Raw genomic sequence first — 20,924 nt, 5'->3', positions numbered from 1 at the left:
CACAGACATACTGTCTTCACTCATGTTGGTTTCTTTATTGCCAGGCCTTCAAAGGCGTACTATGACAGTAATGCAAATTGACATGGGTGATGCTGGGAAAGCTCTGGGTCAAATTTGGTTTTAGGCATTGTTTGGGGTTTTGTTTTTGCTTGTGTTTTGTTTTCCTGGAATTACCATCCTGCAGCTTTCCTGTTTTCAGATTTTCTTTTCTTCTGTCTGTCACACCTGATTCCCCGAGATTCTCCCCTTGCTGACCCACTGAGCACACACCCTCCGCTTGACTCTGATGGAATGCCATCTGGGCAGTCCACTGGGATGGGCACATGTGTGAGGCAGGACAAAGAAGGCTTCCCTTTAGTTTCTGAATCTTCTCCCTTTGATGGTCTTCTTCAGGGACTTGATGTTCCAAAAACAAGACAAAAACCCCCCAAAACCTTAGACTTGTGTATTTAGACATACACGTGTGCTTTATCAGGTTCCCAGCCAAGTCACTACCTGGCTGCTTCCTTCTCTGAGCCATAGCAGCAGGAGGCCTGGCATTTTTAAGCAGAATGAATTGCTGTCTAGTGGCTGCTCTTCTGCACCCGGGGCCATCAATCTTGTCTTGAATGCTGGGCCTGCTGGTGTGCCTGCTCAGGCTCATCTTTCTGGGGCAGACTTATTTACGGAGCCATGGCAAAGGTAATCTCACTCCCCACCCCACCCCCAACCCCCGGCCCTGTGGCCCAGCCTCTCTCAGCCACTCTTAAAAATAGCCCAAGACAAGAAGGAGAGCCAGGGTCCAGTTACCTCCTGCAAGCAGGATCTGCTCTTACCTCACCTCCTGCGTCTGGCAGCTCAGGCCTTCTCAGGGGCTACTGGACAGGCCTGCAGCCCAGCACTTGGTTGGTCAGGCTGTCAGTCTCTCTCCTGCTCGGAGCTGGGAGCCAGCAGTAGCTCCCCTTCAGGGAAGCTGGGGAAAGCAAGGGGAGGAGGGAATCTTCCCAGCTCTTGCCTGAACCAGTTGATGAGTGAGAAATCTCAGCCCTGGAAGTAGTGTGTCTCTTTGTGGAAGACAACAGGCTGGCTAAGGGACAAGGGTGTTCTTGGGCACAGGCCTGGCATTGTGGGGCACTGTGGGGTAATGACAGGCTTCCCCACCCTACACCTCCTCTTCCCTGAGAAGCAAACACCTTTGCCGAGTCCTGGAAGCCGAGGAATGCCCTCTGTCCCCTTGTGTCATGTTCTTCTCCCACCTCAATTTCCTCTCCTTCCCTAAAATCTGCCAGTAGAGGGGGATAAACTGGGCTACAGTTTGGCCGTTACCCTAACCGTAGCAATAATTCCCTAGATGACCTTGGGGAGGCTTCGTCCAGTGTGAGGCCTTGGTTTTCTTCCTCATGCAGTTAAGATGGATAATTCTGGCTCCTGTCTTACCTCAAAGGGATGTGGCGGGATTGATTAATCAGACCGGGGAGAAAGGAGTCTGAAGTGATTCTGTGTCTGAAAAATAAGGGCGACAGCATTGCATTTACGCTTGGGTTGGTGAGCTGCCATCATTTCTTCTTCAGGCATATGTCTGTTCGGGTGTGTGAGTGTGTATGTTAGATGTGTGTGTCCGTGCGTAGGATGTTCGGGTATGTGTGTGTGTTGGGGGGTGTGTATATGAATGTGTGAGTGTGGTGTGTGTGTGCATACATTCATGGAGAGAGTGGTTTGCCCCACAGCTCACTGTTTGTTCACACTTGTCATTCTTCTGCTTCGTGGCCTCCCCACCCCCACCCCTTTTGTTCTCCTGGATAGGAAGGCTCTGGGCTCCCTGTTGGGTCTTGTAGACTTGATTTCAGAATCCCTTTAGCTTCCTCAGGAGATGCCTAAAAGGCAGGTATTGGTGAGGAAATTAAAGCTAAAAGAAAGCGTCATTTTCCAAAGGCCCAAGACCATCAGGACCTAGCCTTGCACCTCTAGCGTCTTGTCCCCCTGTCTCCCTGACCCTGCCCTCACCCTCTAGTTACATTGTAAGGTTCCTAAATTTTGCCATGTTCTCTCTCCCCTTCAGAATTCTGTACCTGCTCTTTATCCCCTTTGTTTGGACTTGTCCTTGCCTCTATCCCTTCACAGAATGCCTCTAAGCTCCCTTTAGGAACCAGCTTACACTTCCCTTCCCCTGACATCCAGCCCCTGCCACAAGTCCCCCACCATTCCTCGTTCTTTCCTAGTGGTGGTACGTGGTGGTACACATCATACCTTACTGTAATTGCCTATTTAATTGGGTGTCTTGCGGCCAGAGTATAAACTCCATAAGGACAGGGCACTTCTGCCTAGCACAATGCCTGCCCTCGAGTTGGGCTTTGGTACATATTTGAATTAATCATAAATGAATGGAAACATTACAAATGACAGGGGAGGGAGAACACAGTGTTCCTGATGCCCATGTGCATTGCATAGAGAACACATGTGGCTCTACCGTGTGTGAGATGCCCTCACCACCACTCCCACCACACTGATGGCCTTGATGGGACCACAGGCTCATCTGGGCTCCTTGGTCGGACTTGGGATTCCATTGAAGACCTTGTCCACATGCCTAGTTGCACTTAGAGAAGGCAAAACCAAGAGCTCGGCTTTCTAAGTATTTGCCGCTAGGAAAGCACTGGGAGGGATGTTGGGCAGCCTCTGAGAGGAGTCTACTTTCTCCAGCACAGCTGCTGGGGCCGTGGCCTTAGGCGCATCTCACATTTGTCTCTCTCCCCACTGATCCATGTTTGAGTGGGACTCAGCCAACCTCCAGCTTCTCACCTTTCCTTCCTGTCCCCACTTCCCCTCCAGATTTGGTCCCGGCCCCAGTCCAAAGGGTGGAGCTGCTCTCCTGCCTCCCAGCCCCTCTCTATCCTCCACCCTACCCAGCCCCTGGCTCCCAGAAGAGCCACCCCTCTCCCAGCTCCGGAGCTCCAGCTCCCACAGCTGCCAGTGGCAGCAGGTTTGGAGGAAGCAGGCTTGCTGCAACTGACGTCTCCACCTGCTGGCCATCCTGACCCTTTCTGCATGCAGCTCTCCATCCCCGCCGCCACTGTCGCCGTTCCTGTGGCGGCTGCTGCTGCTGCCGCTGCAATATTTTATAATCCAGAGACCTCGGGTGGGAAGCATGGCCCAGCAGCTGGCATGGTGTGCCGCTCCTGCAAGGACCCACCCCTGTTGGATGCTCCGAATAAGTTTCCCCTGAGAAAAAGTCCAAGGGGGGAAGCTAACCCTCTGACTGTGTTGCTGTCCCCCCTAGGGACCCTTCCATGAAGACTGAGGCAGGCGAAACTGCTGAGAGCCTGCTAACATGACATCGGCCACGGAGTTTGAAAACGTGGGCAACCAGCCACCATACAGCCGGATCAATGCCCGCTGGGATGCCCCGGACGATGAGCTGGATAATGACAACAGCTCAGCCAGGCTCTTTGAGAGGTCCCGGATCAAGGCCTTGGCAGGTACCATTTGGGGCCGTGGGGGTTAGAGGAGCGGGTCTCACAATCCCAGGGGTCAGTCCTCTGTGTGCACTGGCTTGAGCCCTGGCAGGGAGGTGATGGAGATATGCTTGTGTGGCTCAGAAAGACCTGGTCCTGTTGGGAGGGAGCACAGGCTCAGGCAGCCTCTGCTCACATGCATCCCTCACTTCATCCCAGGTGGGAAGTGAGAAAAAGATCCCAGGTGGCCTATCTTGGCAGCAAGATAGGCCTTACCCTCTGTCTCTATCCTGAATGACCTGTGGTCAAAGTCAGAACTAAGAGGAAGTCTGGGTGAAGGAGTGTCGGAGGGACTAGATGGCCAGGTAGAGGCACATGGGGCTTCATTATGCACCTCAGTCTCCTGCCTGGTCCTGGCTAGGGAAATTATCATCATCTTTTCTGTGGTCTCAAAAGAAAAGAGTGATTTGATAGGAGATTGAGAACAGATAACATTCTCCCCACACTGGCTCAGGAAGCAGGATTTTCTCTACTAAACCTCTTATCCTTAAACTGGAATTAGATTTTTACTTAGCAGGTTCATAATAGATTTCTGTGTGTGTGTGTGTGTGTGTGTGTGTGTGTGTGAGAGAGAGAGAGAGAGAGAGACAGAGAGACAGACAGAGAGAGACAGAGCACTTAAGTTTCCAGTAGAAATGGTTTCTCCTCCACCCTGTTAGCTGAGATCTATTCTTGGGATTTTTCTCCCCCACCAACCCCTGTGACCATTGCCTCCCTGAATCTTGACCCAGGCTAGCTATGGTCTGGTGCTAAGTCCTTGGCCAACAAAGACAGTTTGAATTCTGTGGGATAGTGTGTGGGTAGAAGGGGTAGAGGTAGATTCCATCATCTGCTCCACCAGTCATTTACCCAAATCAGATTTGTTTCCCTATCATCAATTATCCCTATCTTCACCTTATAAGAAGGACCTAACCTCTCCCATAAGCACCTTCTAGAGCAGTTCTCCTGGTGCCCCATTGCTCAATAGCCCTATCCGAAGCTCCTGGTATTACTCTTCTCCCTTTTCTCCCTCTACCCTGCTCCCAGGTGCCTCTGTCTCCAGCTGACCTTGAGTCATGAGCAGGGCCCTAGGGCCCCTCTGGGACCATAATGGCCTTTCACCTTAGGAGTATCTGGGCCTCCTATTCTGTGAAAGAAATGGGGGTGTTTCAGTCCCTTGTCATGATGGAGAATCCATTCAGGTCTCAGCCATCAGCTTTTGTGTCCTGGTTATTTATAAGAAAATCCCTTTCTTCTCCCTTCACCCCCTTCTCCCCATTCCCTACCCTTAAAAAGTCCTTCCTTGATTTCCCTTGAGGAAACAGCACCAGTCCCTTGCTTTGCTTATGTAATCTTTACCTCTTGAAATAAGCAAACTAGGAACCGTGGTCTCTGCCAGTCTGGTTTTGTCTTCTTCATATCTCTGTGCCAGCTGAGCCTGGTTGCGGTGATCCTGGTGATCAAGGTGGGGGGGTGGGGAATCATGCTCCATAAGTCTTGTCAAAGGACACTGTGCGGAGTGGTACTGTCTTTTGTGCAGGGATCCTTTCATATGTCTCACAGATACCTCATTTTTTAAGATACCAAGGTCAATTCCATTTTAACTGTTATCTATTGTACTCCTACTATGTGTAAAGCTAAAACCCCCAACCAGACATGAAAATGGGGAGAAGAAACCACAGAGATGAATTCAACATAGTATCTGTCTCTAAGGAGTTTATGATCTATTAGGGAAAATGAACAATGTTCATAATTAATTAGCACAAGTAGAATTAGAGAAGAACTGTAAAGAAGTCACATAATTAAGCGGCACACAAGAGCAAAGGAGGAGGCGCAGGGAGAATCAGGGACTCATTTGTGGAGAAGGCCCCAGAAGCGAAGGGTGTGTGACACCCTGACACACAGGTGGGGCACAGCTCCATCTGGTCGGACTGTATGAATGGCAGCCAGGTCTGATGAACAGGTTGAGGAACTGGTGGTTGATCAGGTTTATGAGGAAAGAGCCTCTATGCACCTTGCCTATATCTTACCAAGAGTTTGCAGCTCATCTACTGGAGAATCTGTAGTGTCCTCCGGGGATGGGGTGGGGGTGGGGGACCACAGAGTGTAGAATTGCATGCCTGGACATCAATGATTTAGAACATCTGGCTAGCAGATAACCATGGAAGTTTGGGGTCCATTCAGGATTTTAAAAACAAACCTAAGCAGTCTATTGACTTTCCTGAGAGTCCATCCTGAGTGACCTGTGGGAGAAGCCAAAGCTTTGGGAGGGTCCAAAGTAGAGAGGTCGGATGGACTCCTTCTGGTGGGTAGGCAGAGCAGAGAAACATGCTGTCAGGTTCCCCCAGTTTTAAATTCTTGATATTTTTCTCTTCAGTATTATCTTTGGGGCTGCCTCGTCAGCCTAGGCAGGGGTCAGTGTTTCCACAGAGGCAAAGGAAGCAGAAGTACCTCTCATTTCAGTCACTCCCCAACACCTAAGACCATTACGGCAAGGAAGGCGTTCAGTCCTGTTTTTCTTACAAGATGGTGGTCATCTGCTTTGTAGGTATATGTGCCAAGGTCGGAGAGATTGGTCTGGCCTTTTCTTTCCAAAATTGAAGGTCCTGAGGTGAGGAGAAAAATGTCACAAGACCCAGATGCGAGTCCTGGTTCCACCTCTAATGCTACTGCCGTGAAGGATGGTTGATTCAATTTCCTGTTTTATGAAATGCAGACAGTAGTACTTTCACAAGAGTGTTGTAAAGGTCAAGTGAGATAAAGTTTATGAAAGTTTTTTATTAGTAATGAAATACTAGGTGAATGTTAGTATTTATAGGAAATCTTAGTAATATCTTTCTGTCCTTTCTTTTAACTTCAGACATTCGGGATTGTTAGCTCAGTCATTGTCCCAATTATCTTGGCCTGTTCCTAGGCACTTTCTTCCTTCTTAAGCCCTCCCTCCTTTGTCTTAGAAGGCCTGGGTTCAAAGAAGGATCCAGGGACCAGGGAAACTCGGCTGATACTTTTGCTTGGAGCTCTTAGCTCAGTCCCCAGAGACCCAGTGCCCAGAGGGATGAAGCCCCATGCTTTGTAGATCTTTCTTTTTAAGGCTACCCAGCCAGGATCCCAGCCATGTCTTTGCCATCAGGTGAGTGACCTAGAAGGGCCAAGAAACCAAAGGACAATGAGGCTTGTTAGATGCTCTTCCTGGTGTGGCAGCCTCTCTGGGTCCTTCTCCACTTAGTGACCTGTGGTTAGAAGATTTGCAGTTGATTAACTGGACTCCATTTTTTTTCTTCCTCTTAATTCAACTTCCTCTCAGTTCTCAAGGAAATACTCCCTATTCTGCCTGTCAAGCCATTGCCAGATCTTCCTCCCTGGACTGAAATAAGCAAGCCATCCGTTATTCTGTGTGGAAACTGCCACATTGGTATACAAATACCTGACCTGTCCACGTGAATCACTGGATTTAACACTGTGGATCAGCCTGAGTGAAAGCAAGGGGGAGGTGGGCAAGAAAATGTTGCAGAAGGCTCCTGCAAGGGGATGTATTTAGCCTCGGCTGTGACCCCTAGTGGGGGTCCAGCAGGAATATTTGCCCAGTGGGTCCCTGGACAGATGTTAGCTCTCAGAATCAGCCTCTTAAAGGTGACAGCACTTTGTGGGGTTAAGTGCTGGGTAGCCCTGAAGCTTCTTCCTGAACAGGGGTTGTTCTCTACTTTGATGATCGCCTCTAGCACCTTTCTACTTTTTGAAAGATGAGAGGAAGGGGGGCAGTTGAAAAGCTCAAGTTCTAGCCCTCCAGGAGGTTCCAGCCTTCATGTCTCAGTAGAAAGGCTTCCAGTGTCTCCTAGAGCCACCCTCATTTTCATTCACACCCCATTTCCTGTCCTTCCCCCTTTTCATACTGGGAGCCATTCGGTAAACATTTGTGGCTGTCTGGATGAGGGATGAGGCACTGCAGGCTGCAGAGAATTTACCAGCCAGAAAGCCTGCCCTCCATGCTCTCTCCTCATCCCAGAGGAGGCCTCTGCTGGCCTGTGTGCCCCCCTTGCACCTGGCTACCCTACTGATTCGGGAGAGGACACTGCCTCAGGGCAACGTGGCCCAAGTGGGAGAGGGAGAGTGCAACAGAAAGGTACCCCCTAAAACAGAAACCTTGTGCATTAGTCTCCCCCTGCCTTGCCCACACACTCAGCTCGGCATCTGGGCCTCCCAGGTGTCACCCACTGCATGATTTCCAGCTCCTCAGAGCAAAGAGGCATCTGGAAGGTTGCAGTGCAAAAAGCAGTCCAAGGCCCCTTAAGATCTGTGAGAAGGAAAGGGCCCCACGTGCCACTTCATCCTCTACCCTGGCCCATTGAACACAGAACCATCCTTTGAAAACAAAGCACACAAATTTGAGTAGCCCATGCTGGTTTTGCCTTTAAATCAGAATCCAAGTGATGTTTCAAACTAAAGGTGCCTTTCCTTTCTGCATTCTGTCTTTGTAGCCATCTTGCTAGACAGGAGATGAGGTCAAGTAGTGAGGTTGCTTGAGGACAATTCAGAGAACACAACAGGGCAGCAGGTGCACAGCAGGCTGTGTCCCTGTGCTCTGAAGCACAGAGTTGCTGCCACTTTGAACTTTGAACATCTTCCAGACCCACTTTGCCCAAGCCCCAAGGTTAAGTTCTGTGACCGGCAGATGTTCCATCAGAGCCTTAGGACAGCGGCCCTCAGACCCTGCTGCTCCTTGTCCACCCACGTTGGCTCCCTGGAAACTTCCGAGAGAGAGTGTGGTATGAGCTCCTTCCTGACTTTGGCAGCAAAAGGTCATGCTTGGCCTTTCCCTGGGCCTCTTTCCCCACCTGCACAGGATGACACTGATTCCAGGTGCGCCAGAGGTGCCCCAGTTACGTGAGAAGGGCTTTGTGTCCAGAGGGTGAATAATTTCTTTCAGAGAGCAGGATTCCACCACAGTGTGTGTGTCGGGGGGGCACAGACGCCGGGATTCAGCAGCTTCTTGGCAGCCTATTAAGTTGACAAGTTCACAGGCAGCTGCTGGAGACCAAGCCATCAGGTGTTAATGGTCTGACTGTCTCTCTTAAGCTACCTGTGAGAACAAAGATGGGGTTATTAATGAGGGGTTTTTTAAATGTTTTCTTCTCAGATTCCAAAACATGAGATGAAGTTCTATGTAGAGACTATATTTTGGGAAAATATACTATTCACGGAAATATGTATAATCATCGGCAATCATTTTAGTATACAGTCAGAAGAAAAAATAATCGGCTCAGCAGCTTTTTCTGGGCGGTCAGCCATCGTGAGTCCCCTCCTTCCTGAGACGCAGTGGCCACTGCTCCGACACAGACACAGCGGCCGGTACCTGTGCGGACAGATCGACAGATCGATGGGAGGGGCCGGCTCGCCGCCTGTGCCGCGCAGTCCGGGCAGTTTCCCCTGCCCCGGACACAACACCTTCCCCCTTTGTCCTCCCTCCCCTCTCAATAAAAGCTGTTCTCCCTCTCAGAGAATGCTTTGCAGAACCAAGGCTGTCCCCATTCTCTGGGTGACTGCTATCTATCATTGTGAAGATGCTTTTCAAATATTAATACACTGAGGTTAATAATAAGATTCTTCCCTCCCCATGCCGTGCAGTCTGGGTGAGCCATGGTAATAGCCTCCTCCGTCTTTGGGCCACTCCTGTGGGCTGTCAGCTGTATCCCCAAGGGCAGGCTGTGACACCAGACCTTGACTCTGCTTCTGGTTCCCAGAGCAGCCGGTATCCATTTCCCCCTTCTGCAACTGGGCGCCCGCTGCGTGCCGCTTGCCTGAAGAGGTGCCAGGAGTGTTGTTTCCAAGCATCTGTAGCAATTGTTCATTTTCCTTTCTTATCCTTTCACTGAGAGGGAATGACAAGGAAGCTGGTAGCAGCTGAGTCTCTGGGAGCATTTTGCCTCCAAACCCTTTGGCCTTCAGACTCGGAAACCAGATCAACAGGGGATCTCATTTTACAGCCCAGCGAGAAGGAAGTGGATCAAATAATCATACATGTGTCTCAGTACATAGAGCCATATGTGCATGATGATAAATCATGATAAATACTGTAAAGATTTACTGAGAACTATGAGTTTCTAACCTACAGCTTACAATTCATCCAAGGGGGAGTGGGGCTTGTTGGAGTGAGAGCTAGGGGGCAGGATGGGTGGAGGGGGGAGCGGCAGGCAGGAGCCACATCACAGGAGCCTTATAGACCATGGGTATCCTCAGGGTCCTGGCAGGAAGCAGCAGGAAATGCAAAAAGTGTAGCTGAGGACTTTAATGAGGAGATTATTTGCAAAGCAGTGGCAGGGTTGAAGGGTCAAAGAGTGGGAGCCTGTAGCAGGGAGAGCTGTAGGCTCTCAGGACAGGAGCCTTCAGTAGAGGACCAGAAGGATGGAGCCACTCCCACACTCATCAAAGGGCTCTGGTAGGGAAGTGCATGGTTACATCTGGGCTTTTAAATATCACTCTGTCTTCAGAGAGGGGAACAGGTTGTGGGGAGGCTGTGCAAAAGTCTGGGAAGGAGAAGATGGCAGTGTGAGCTAGCTTGGTAGCCTTCGACAGGGAGAAGTGGTCCATCCTCACATTATTATTCTTCTGGCCTCTTGCTGCTGTCACGGGCTCTCCCAACTTAGGTGACCTTAGCCGAGTCACTTTTCTGCTCCTCTCCCATAAAATAAGGGGCTTGAGTCGGATGATGCACAAAGCCTTTCCAGCTCTGGCAGCCTGGGAAGAAGCCACCTGTTAGAGTAGTGCTGACCATATGCCTCTACCCTGAGCCATGGGGCTTCAGTTCCTGGCTTAGGAAAAGGGAATCGATCCTTTTTAGCAAATTGGTAGATTCTCCAGAAATTCTCTCAGTTTAATAAAGGCTAGGCTGAACCCGAGCCCTGGATCATCTTGACTTCAACGGCCTCATGTTCTCAGTGAGTGTAATCTCTCCCTGCAGCCACCACCTGCATGCATGACAGAGCTTGGTGCTCGCACAGCCGCTTAGTGGTCTTGGCGCTTTTTATCCAGATGATCCTCCTGACCCTTATCCACCCTGAAGTAAGCAGGGGAAAGTTATCCCCATGCCCCTTTATAGATGGGGGAGGTTGCACAGCAGGAAGTGCCAGAAGAGAATGCCAGGGATTTCAGATCCTCCCAGTGCCATTAGGGCTACTGCACATGACATGACCTGCATTAATCTCCTCCTTTGCATCCCACCCTAGTCAGCGCTTCCCATTTTCTTTCCCACCAATAGTCTCTTGAGCCCTATGGATCAAAACCCTGAATCCCCTTTTACTTCTTAGAGCCTCTGAATGCTATCACCTGCTGTGGGCCAGCTGAGCCTTGTTCTGTGGCTGTCCGGATCAGCTCTGGTCATTTCATTTCCATGGTTCACGTGTCAGTTGGGGTCATGGCACCTCAAGCAGAGACTTCTGCAGCTGTCTCCACCTGGTGCCCTGGCCTCTCCTCGCCCAATCCCATTTACACAGGGCAGTGAGAAGCATTGTCCTCCAACAAATTGTTAGTGAGCTGTTCCTCTACTTCAGAACCTCCAGGCTTTTCTTTACCTGGAGTATAAAGTTCAAATTCCCTAGACTGCCCTTCAGCTTCTTTGCTCTGGGTCAGTTCACTGCTTCTCACCGTCACCCCCTAAACACGCACACCTGTACCTACACACATGTGCACACACACACACACACACACACACATTTGCCAGTTTCCACCTTGAGGGCTTTGAATAAGAGCCCCCCTTCCTTCTCTGCTGTTCAAAAACCATGATCATCCTCAAACCTCAGATCAAAACTAGCCTTCAAAAACATTTTTTTAAAAATTTAAACTGACCTATAATAACTTGCTTTCTTTTCCTACTATATATAAAGACCTTATTTTATGTTTAAAACAATTGGATGAATACTTCTATATCTTTAAACATTTTTATTACACAAAAATATATATTTAGTATAGAGGAGATTAGAAACATAGATTTAAAAAGGGGGAAACTAGAGACATTGTTAATGACCCATACAGATATTTTGAAGCCTATAGATACATGACTATGTGTATAAATGTGTAAATATTAAAACATGACCTAAAATATTATAATCTTAGACTTTTTCTCATTCAGCAGTATACTGTGAATATCTTTTTATGTCAGTAAGCATGCAGATTATCATTTTCATGGCCATATAGTCTTCCTTTGTATTAACGTACCCCAGTCTAGTTAACCAACATCTTAGTGTTCAACTCTGCTTACTTTTATTTTTTTAAAGATTTTATTTATTTATTCATGAGAGACAAATAGAGAGAGGCAGAGACATAGGCAAAGGGAGAAGCAAGCTTCCGATAGGGAGCCTGATACAGGACTTGATCCCAGGACCCCAGGATTATAACCTGAGCCAAAGGCAGGTGCTCAACCACTGAGCCACTCAGGTGCCCCAACACTGCTCACTTTTAAAGTCAGTCTTATGTGCTTTATTATTGCCTTTGCAGGTATGTAGTAAGCATCCTAGAGTTCTCTCTTAGAATCAACCCTAGCTAGATTTTTAGATCTTGTAGGCTAGCTAGCTGTTCACAATACTAGTGTGATGAAAGTTGGTTGGTTGAAAGAAAAGTCCCTCTCCAAACTGTAGAGTAGAATTTGTGCCACCAACATTTATGATATGTCCCTGAGGGTCTGCCCCTATGCTAGGCTTTATAGGATTAGCATCTTTATCTTCAAGGTTTGTTACCAGTTCATGGGAATTCAAGTATTGCTCACTCAGGTTCCCTAAGCTCTTGGCTTCCTGGCATGAAAAGGAGAAATCCCAAGCTGTAAACCTGCAAAGGGCTCAACACTAAATGATTGGTTTCAGGCGGAGGCTCATGGTACATGGACCTCTCGTGGTGCCTCTTCTCCCTCTTACCTTTCTGACCACCTAGCTTTAGCCATACTTTAGGGTTGTGTGCTGGTAAAAATGCAGGCTTCCTGAAAAACAAACAAAAACACAAACCTTTTTTAACTTTTCTTCATTTAGTCCTCAGGGTTTTTGAGCGTTATATCCTATTTTTCTTCATGACATCTGTTGTTTCTTATTTTGAAAGGAATACATATTCATTGCAGAAATTTTAGAAACTATGGATAAGCAAAAAGAAAAGTCACCAATAGTCTTACCACTTAGCTATAACAACATCTAGCTGAAGCTTTCATTTTTAAATGGATATAGTGCTACAAAATGAGTTCATATTATGCATGTAATTTTATAATATGAACTTCCCCTTAAAATGTATTCTAATATCCTTTCTTGCCATTGAAAGGTCTTCTACAACCTTATTAATATCTTTATAAATGTACCAAAATTATCATATAATCCTCTGTGTTGGATATTTAGGTTGCTATTCTCTATTCTTGAGAGCAGATTTTTAACAGACAAAAGAGGGAGAGAAGATAAAAGAGGCAGTGTCTAGGTGGCTCAGTTGGTTAAGTGCCTGCCTTCCGCTTAGGTCATGATCCCAGGATCCTGGAATTGAGCCCCGTGGGCTCCCTGCTCATCAGAGAGCCTGCTTCTCCCTCTCCCTCTGCTCTTCCCCTTGCTTGTGTTCTCTTTCTCTCTGTCAAAGAAGTAAAATCTTTTTTAAAAATTTTTTTAAAAAGACAGGGAAGTATGAAGCACTCAAGGAATTTTATAGGAAGCTATGGCAGGAATGAATAGATGGGCCTAGACCTGGGTGATTATTGGTAGATAAGATATTTCAACCTTACCATAGCCATAGCCTAAGAACAGCTAATGCACAATAAACTTTTATTTTTAAAACAGCCTCACCCGAGACTTTTGATAACTTCCCAGATGCCTATGATATCAGGAAGTAAAGCAGGTACCAGAGTAGGTGGGACCAGTGGCAGGTGTGCTGTTGCCAAGGGAGGAGGGAAGTTGAAGTTGAAGGAAGCCCACCTAAGTGAAACAGTGCCTTGATTTACTGTCATTGCACTTTTTGACTTTTGGTATGAAAAATTTCAAACATACAGTAGAGATGAAAGTATAATGAATCATCACCTAGACATAACAACTGTTCATTTTTTGCCATATTTGCTTGTCCATTTTGGGAGTTGAAGTATTTTTAAAGTAAATTGAAGATTACCACAACATTTTACCCCTAACACTTTAATATGTACCTCTGAAAAACAAAAACATTTCCCACCTAACCATAATACCACTATTACACCTAGCTTTACCCTTAGCTTAAAGCTATGTGCTGGCAAAAATGCAGACTTAATAAAAATTAACATCAATTCTAATAAAATTTAATACTCAATGTCCAAATTTTCCCAGTTGTCTCAAAAATGTCTTTTATGATTAGTGTATTCACACTAATTAAAGACCACTTATTAAATTTTGTGTATATGTTTAACTTTTAATTTATACTTCCATGAATAGCTTGGACAACTTTCTACACATTTAAGAGATTTTTACATTTTGTTAACTTTTTGTTCACAAACGTATGTCCACTTTGCTCTTGGATTGATGGTATGGTCCTTTTCCTCATTAATTTGTATCCTTATATCCTAAGCGAATTGGTCCTTTGTGATGTGAGTTACAAATATCTTTCGTCATTTGACTTTGCTTATAGTGTACTAACGCACACAAAAATTTTTTTTAATTTTAATTAGGATCAGAAATTTTGCCTTTTTTTTTTTTAACATCGTTGAACTTTCGATCTTTTACTTTATGGCTTTTGAATTTTGTGTCCTATTTAAAGGACTTTTCCTATACCAGCATTCTAAAAACAAAACAAAACAAAAACCATTCAACCATGATTTGTTTGGTATTTTTATGGTTTCATTTTTACATTTCAGTTTTTACCCAAATGAAATTATTCTGGAGGGTGAGTTATAAATTTAGGTTAATTTTTCTTGTGTGGCACCTGGTTTTGTCCACACTTTTTGCCTAATAATCCTTCTTTCCCCTTTATATTTGAAATACTACCTTATCAGATATCAAATGCCTATCTGTGCTTGGGACTATTTCTATTCCATTGATGTGTCTGTTCATATTCTAGTAGCACAGTTTTATCATGGTACCTTTGTACTGTGCTTTATTATCTGATAGAAAAAGAACCTGGGAAGGGCTGTCATTCTTCTTTTTGGAATTTCCTAGCCTTTTTGTTTTCCCAATGAATTTTCTCACAGCTTCTCTAGTTCCCCCCAAATTATAGAATTTAAATATATTTAAAATATTCAATTAGGGGCACCTGGATGGCTTAGTGGTTGAGCATCTGCCTTTGGCTCGGGTTGGATCCTGGGGTCCTGGGATCAAGTCCCACATCAGGCCCTGTGGGGAGAGCCTGCTTCTCCCTCTGTCTATGTCTCTGCCTCTCCTTCTCTCTGCGTCTCTCATGAATAAATATATAAAATCTTGAAATAATAATGATATTTAACATACAGATTAATTTAGGGTAAACTAACAACTTTATGATATTGAGTTTTCCTATTCAAAATTGGAGGTGCCTTTTACTTGTTCAAATCTTTTGTGTACCTCAGGAGCCTTTTAATGTTTTCTTTATGTAGATTTTACACTTCTTTTTAAGCTGAAACATTGTTTTTTAAATTATCATTGAGGGCCTTCTAGACTAGTATTTCAGAAAATGATCCAGTCATACCTTCAATGGTATCTTTTGCCTCTAGGATTAAATCTAAACTTAGCCTTTCATTTAGAGCTTTACATATATTCAGCTAAAAATCTATTTTCCACATGTTTTCTTCTTACCTGTATCTACTCAGCAGCCTCCAAACAAGCTGTATCCTTCCATGCCTTCTAGCTGGGAGCATTGTACCTCCCTGGTTCCCCTCCTCCTCTGCCAATCCAAAGTTGTTTTCTTCAGGAGATACCCTGCCTCCCCTCCCGCTTGACTACTCTAATTAGAAATGACCTCTTTCCTCTTCGGCCCATGACCATCTACTGAATGTGCCATTTATCTGATAATTAATCCAATAACACCTTGTGACAGCTTTTGTATTATTAAAATGAACTGCCTTTTAACTCTTGTGTGGTTGCAAAATTAACTGCTTGTGGATTTTTGTCTTGTTTCGTCAACAAGATTGAGGCCCTTGTGCTCCCCACAGCATCCAGGACAGGACCCTACATATTGTAATAATAGTAGTAGTGATGGGTAAGAATGATAATGATGGCTAGTTTTCTGGGGGCCAGGTACTGTTTTAAACACTTTCCATGGATGAGCTCCCTTATTGACAGATAAATATTTGCATTTTGGTGTTGTGGTTTGATTTGACCTCAAACCAAACCTCTGAAAAGAAGAAAAGAAAGCTCACTCAGTCACAATGTCCAGACACTCATTATAGCTAGCTGGTCAGAGAAGAACACGAACTTTCTAGGAGCAGCCCCAATATCTTGGGGAGGATTGAGGATGGCCACAGCCTGGGAAGGAAAGGAAAGGAAGAGAAGAGAAATAGGAATGGAGAGCTCCCAAGCTTGAGGGCAACAGAAGCACCAGGGTTTTCTGAGGCTCTGGTGGCTTTGAGTCAGGGCATGCCGGTGGATTTGCTTACTTTCCTGCACTGGCAGGGTTAGGGGTCTGGAAATAAGGTCTGGCCCCTGGCTGCACCTAGCTGAGGCCTCCTTTCCATGGAGGGTCTCTGCAAGATGGCCCAAGTCCCCTGGAGACAGCAGACCCAATGCATGGCCACTGCCCCAGCCTGTCCACACCACCAGGGTTCCCAGCCCAGCTGGCCCTGGGCCACCCATTGCTCCTGCATTGGGAAGGCTCCTGATAAATACTTGTGCCATGCTAGGAGTAAATGTGCTGAGCATGCTGATGCGGAGCAGCCAGAGCAAACAGCTAATGGAAATTAATCCCCACCCCTGGGCCTTTTCTCTCCTTGTGATCATCATTAGCTTCTCGGAATCTTACCCATGTCTCAACACTGCAAAATGTTTCAGGGTTCTGGGGATTCTGGGCAATTGTGTACTAGCCTCCAAGCAAAAGGTAGCCAAGAAGCTGCCTGTCTGAGCTCTAAACCTACAGCTCCAATATTTTGGGGTCCACAAGGCTCCATTTGTGTGTTGAAACCTGGGGAGATCTAAGGGTAAGTTAGGATCCATCTGTACCAGCCCACTATATATGCCAGCCCAGCAGCCAAGAATTAAATCCCATGTCCCCAGCTAAAACCACTTCCTTACCCTTTGTCAAGCACAAATAAATGACTTTTGGCACCCATGTGATGAAATTTTTGGATTCTTAAAATCAAGAAAAGAAAGGAAGAAAGGACTTGAGTTTTTTTTAATACATTCATCTCTAAAGGGCCTAAAAATTTCAGGCCCTTGGTCAAAGCTCCACAATTGGTTGGAAGGACTAGTCCCTGAACGAACAGATTTGGTCTCTAGGGAAGGTACCATGGGGTTGTGGCTGGTTCTAGACATGCCCCAGAATAAATGCAATTGCTTTCTGTCCAATATATCATTGGAATTTTAGTTACATTTTACTGAATAGTCCTTGAAATCGGGAAAGTGGTTTAATTTGCTGCCAACAAAAGAGTAAAGAGAGTCTTCCCCCTGAAACTTTGCCCAGCGGCCCAATATGGATGGATTACCATTTTAATTTTATATTTGAGACTTAGAGAGTCAGTAGTAGTATTTTTCCTCTTCGTGGAAGTCTTATTTAGATGGCTGCCATTGAATTCTTTATATGAGACACCAGCACTCATCATATTTATAAAAGAGTATGTCTGCCTCAAAGATAGAGCTGTCTTTCCTGTCCCTGAGTTCCCCACCTCCCCCAAGAGCCTGGCACCTAGCGGTGACACAGTAAACATTGGCTGAATGAATGAATAAGTGAATAAAGTGTCTGAGTTCCTAACACTAAAATAGCAGTGCAGTAGGAAGGAATTTGATGCTGTGAGCCTCAGGAACCACCAAAATTATACCCTTGAGGCCCTGCTGGCTGGGTTCCTCTTTTTGTTGTTGTTAAATCAGATATTTAATAATTTAAAAAGCCAACCCTTCCATGGTTTGGGCTCAGCTGAGCGGACATTTAGTCTGCTCCCAGGGCACTGACATCCCTCCTGGCTAGGCTGCTCTGAGCCTGTCCTTGCTCTGCCCAACCCCCACACCCTCCCTGGGGATCCTCCATGGCCTAGGCCCAGCCATACTGCCAGGTCGGCTTCTGCACCAAAGTGCCCAAAGCCTTTTGCCACAAACTTCACTAAGGCCAACAGAGCAAGAATCCACCCGTCCTTCCCGCATCTCTCCCTTTGTTTCTCTTTTCTGCCACTCTCTCTTCTTTACCTTCCACCTCTCCCCCACTTTTTCTGCTACCCAGCTCTTCCCTCTCTCCAGCATCTGGTTCAAACCTCCCAGCCCTAACTGGACAGGTTACCAGCATTATTTTACAGAGGTGCTAAGAGGTACCTCTTCTGAACTAGTACAACATGGGTAAGAAAACTGGTTTGGGCTGATGCGATTTAGGGTGGGGGTGTCATGTCAGCTTCTCAGGTCTGAAGATGGAGAAACCCCTACCTGCCCTTCTGGTGGTGAGAGATTCAGCATGGATAGTCCCCAGCTCAAGCCTCCCTTATCCCTCACCTTGTATGGATCACACATTCCATTTGCCTTGCTCATCATTCTTCTCTGCCCTACCAGGAGCCCCTCAAGGAGTTTGTTTTACTTTTATATATTATCAGGCCTAGCATAAGCCTGCCAACAACAGGAGCTGAATAAATGTGCAGTCAACTACAATTCAACTCTGGAACACCAACTGTATACCAGGCTCTAGGCCTAGGGGATGTAGAAGTAAACTAGACAGATAGACTTTGCTGGGCTCAAGATACCTACAGCCTTGCAGGAGAGATAGGCTTTCAACTCATATGAATGTGAAGTGAGACCTAAATAAGAAATGCATATGCAGGGGTCAGGGCACACACAGGGAGGCCTAACCTAGCCAAGGGGTCAGGGTAAGCTTTTTGGAGAAGCACTGACTCCTACAGGACAAATAGGAGTTAGGTGGAAGGGGTGAGGTAGAGTGGATGGGCAAGAGAGACCATTCTAGGCAGAAATAATGTTTGTTGGATAGATAGATGGGTGAACCTTGCATTGGAATCTGAGCTTGCTGGTACACTGGGACAGAGCTTTCTGCCAGGTAGAAGAAATAGGTGGCTGAATTAGAGGCACATAGCCACTGTGTACAGAATGTGGTGGTGGAAGCTATCTCTTCATTGCTCCAGTCATAGTACATGGACTCATGTTGCCCAAAGGCTATACTCTGATCACAAATGTTCCTAGGAAGGGGGTGGAATAGATACTTCAACCCTCTCTGCCAAGGATTGGGGGGTCCTGGGATTAAGAGAAAACCTTTCAGCTCCATGTCACATGTCACATGACACTGCCAGTCTTGGCCACCTCACCCAAGACTCTGCTCCTCACTCAGATGAACGGGAAGTTGTTCAGAAGAAGACCTTCACAAAATGGGTGAACTCGAACCTGGCTCGCGTGCCCTGCCGCATCACTGACCTCTACAAGGACCTGCGGGATGGAAGGATGCTCATCAAGCTGCTGGAGGTGCTCTCCGGAGAGATCCTGGTAAAGTCCTTCTCTGCGTTGTGGCCCCTTTCCCTGAATCCCGTGGCTGGTGCTATGTCTCCTCTTTAGAAAAGACATCATCTGGGGTATTTCCATTTCTCACTGCCTTTCAAGGTTTCTCCCTGTTCTTTTGGAAGGTTTTGTTACTTCCTGATGTGAGATGTCCGTGTGGCTTACTGAGTTCTCTGACCTCTTACCAGACTTTATTGTTTCTTGGCCATTCCCACCTCTTCATGCTCCTCCCAAAAGCCACACAGAGCTCTCGAGTTCTCCACTTGGGGCCTAGGCATCTGCGTCTGGCCTGCAGCGGACCCCCCCCCCCCCCCCGCCAGCCTCCTCATGCAGTCTGGAATGGATTCTGTAACCCAGCTGGAGAAATTTGCATCCTTCTTGAAACCAAGAGAAAAACATGGAAGATATTTTCCTATGTGTTCTGTCACTCTTACAAGTGGAAATTTATGTAGGCCCTCTCAGTTGTGACCCACTGTGCAGTAATGTTGCCTCTGAGGGAGAACCAGATTAAGGTTCGAGTTTTGCTTAGTTACTCTTTTTTTTTTTTTTTTAAGATTTTATTTTTATTTATTCATGACAGACAGAGAGGGAGTGGAGGCAGAGAGGCAGAGACACAGGCAGAGGGAGAAGCAGGCTCTATGCAGGGGGCCTGACACGGGACTTGATCCCAGGTCTCCAGGATCAGGCCCTGGGCTGAAGGTGGTGCCAAACTGCTGGGCCATCGGGGCTGCCCTGCTTAGTTACTTCTATTATGACCTTGGTTCTATCAGTCAGGACCTTCTTTTCCTTGTATAAGTGATACCTGTACCTGATGAAATACTAAGATCTTCAGGGTTTGAATGAAAATGCACCACAGGGACAGCCCCGGTGGCACAGCGGTTTGGCGCCACCTGCAGCCCAGGGTGTGATCCTGGAGACCCTGGATCGAGTCCCACATCGGGCTCTCTGTATGGAGCCTGCTTCTTCTGCCTGTGTCTCTGCCTCTCATTCTCTCTCTGTGTCTCTATGAATAAATAAATAAAATCTTTTTAAAAAATAAAAAAATAAAAAATAAAATGTACCACATTCTTCTGTTGCTTTTTCAACTCCAGGCTGCTGTGCCTTATCCTGTATTGAAAGACCACTAGGAAGAGTTACCACTGGGAACCCTTCACATGATGTGGTTCCTCCTCAGTGGTGGCCCCCTTAAGTTCTGACTGGGGCCATTCAGGGGTGGGAAGGGCAGAGGCTGGCTGATGGGATGGACCCCCTTATCAATCACTCAACAGAAAGCCCCTCTTATCACCAACCAGCAGTTCATAGTTCTTAGAACTGTGCCTGGCATATAGTAAGTACTCAGTTAACTATTTGTTGTGTCAGGGCTTTTGAATGTCATTTATTACCCGTTCAGACCCAGAAATAGCACTGATGCAGCCCAGTTGCAGAGCTGTGGGTGCTCAGGGGAGGGGGAACCTCTGAACTTTGCAGAAAGGATGGGGTTGAAGAGTGTCAAGGAGTGAGTGTGAGAGCTGGAGTTTGGCCAGGAGGGCGGAGGGTGGGTGCTGATGACAGGAGTTGGCCCAGGCTACAGGTACCTCTGGGGTGACCATGACATTCCTCCATGCCCACGGAGCCAATACTTGTCCCCCAGCCAAAGCCCACGAAGGGAAAGATGCGCATTCACTGCCTGGAGAATGTAGATAAGGCCCTCCAGTTCCTCAAGGAGCAGAGGGTGCACCTGGAAAACATGGGCTCCCACGACATTGTGGACGGCAACCATCGCCTGGTCCTGGGCCTCATCTGGACCATCATCCTTCGCTTCCAGGTGAGTTCCGGGGGAGCGGGGCAGAGGGAGTGCAGGGAGCCTCCCTGGGCCAGGCAGGGCTTAGGAATCTTATAAAAT

General features: G+C 46.8%; 1 protein-coding gene across 1 annotated transcript in view; it reads left to right on the top strand.

Moving 5' to 3' along the window:
- Positions 1 to 3,248: 3,248 nt before the first annotated feature.
- Positions 3,249 to 20,924, top strand: part of SPTB (spectrin beta, erythrocytic) — a 51,673-nt gene continuing 33,997 nt past the window's right edge. Inside the window, 3 exon segments of the mRNA NM_001220481.1 lie at positions 3,249 to 3,452; positions 18,879 to 19,030; positions 20,673 to 20,846. Coding sequence (NP_001207410.1) covers positions 3,305 to 3,452; positions 18,879 to 19,030; positions 20,673 to 20,846 — 474 coding nt within the window. The 5' untranslated portion in view covers positions 3,249 to 3,304.

This window comes from Canis lupus, chromosome 8, assembly GCF_011100685.1.
Source record: "Canis lupus familiaris isolate Mischka breed German Shepherd chromosome 8, alternate assembly UU_Cfam_GSD_1.0, whole genome shotgun sequence".
In the NCBI taxonomy this organism is placed as follows: domain Eukaryota; kingdom Metazoa; phylum Chordata; class Mammalia; order Carnivora; family Canidae; genus Canis; species Canis lupus.
The sequence above is the reverse complement of the archived record's forward strand: the minus strand, read 5'-3'. Positions and strand labels throughout refer to the sequence as shown.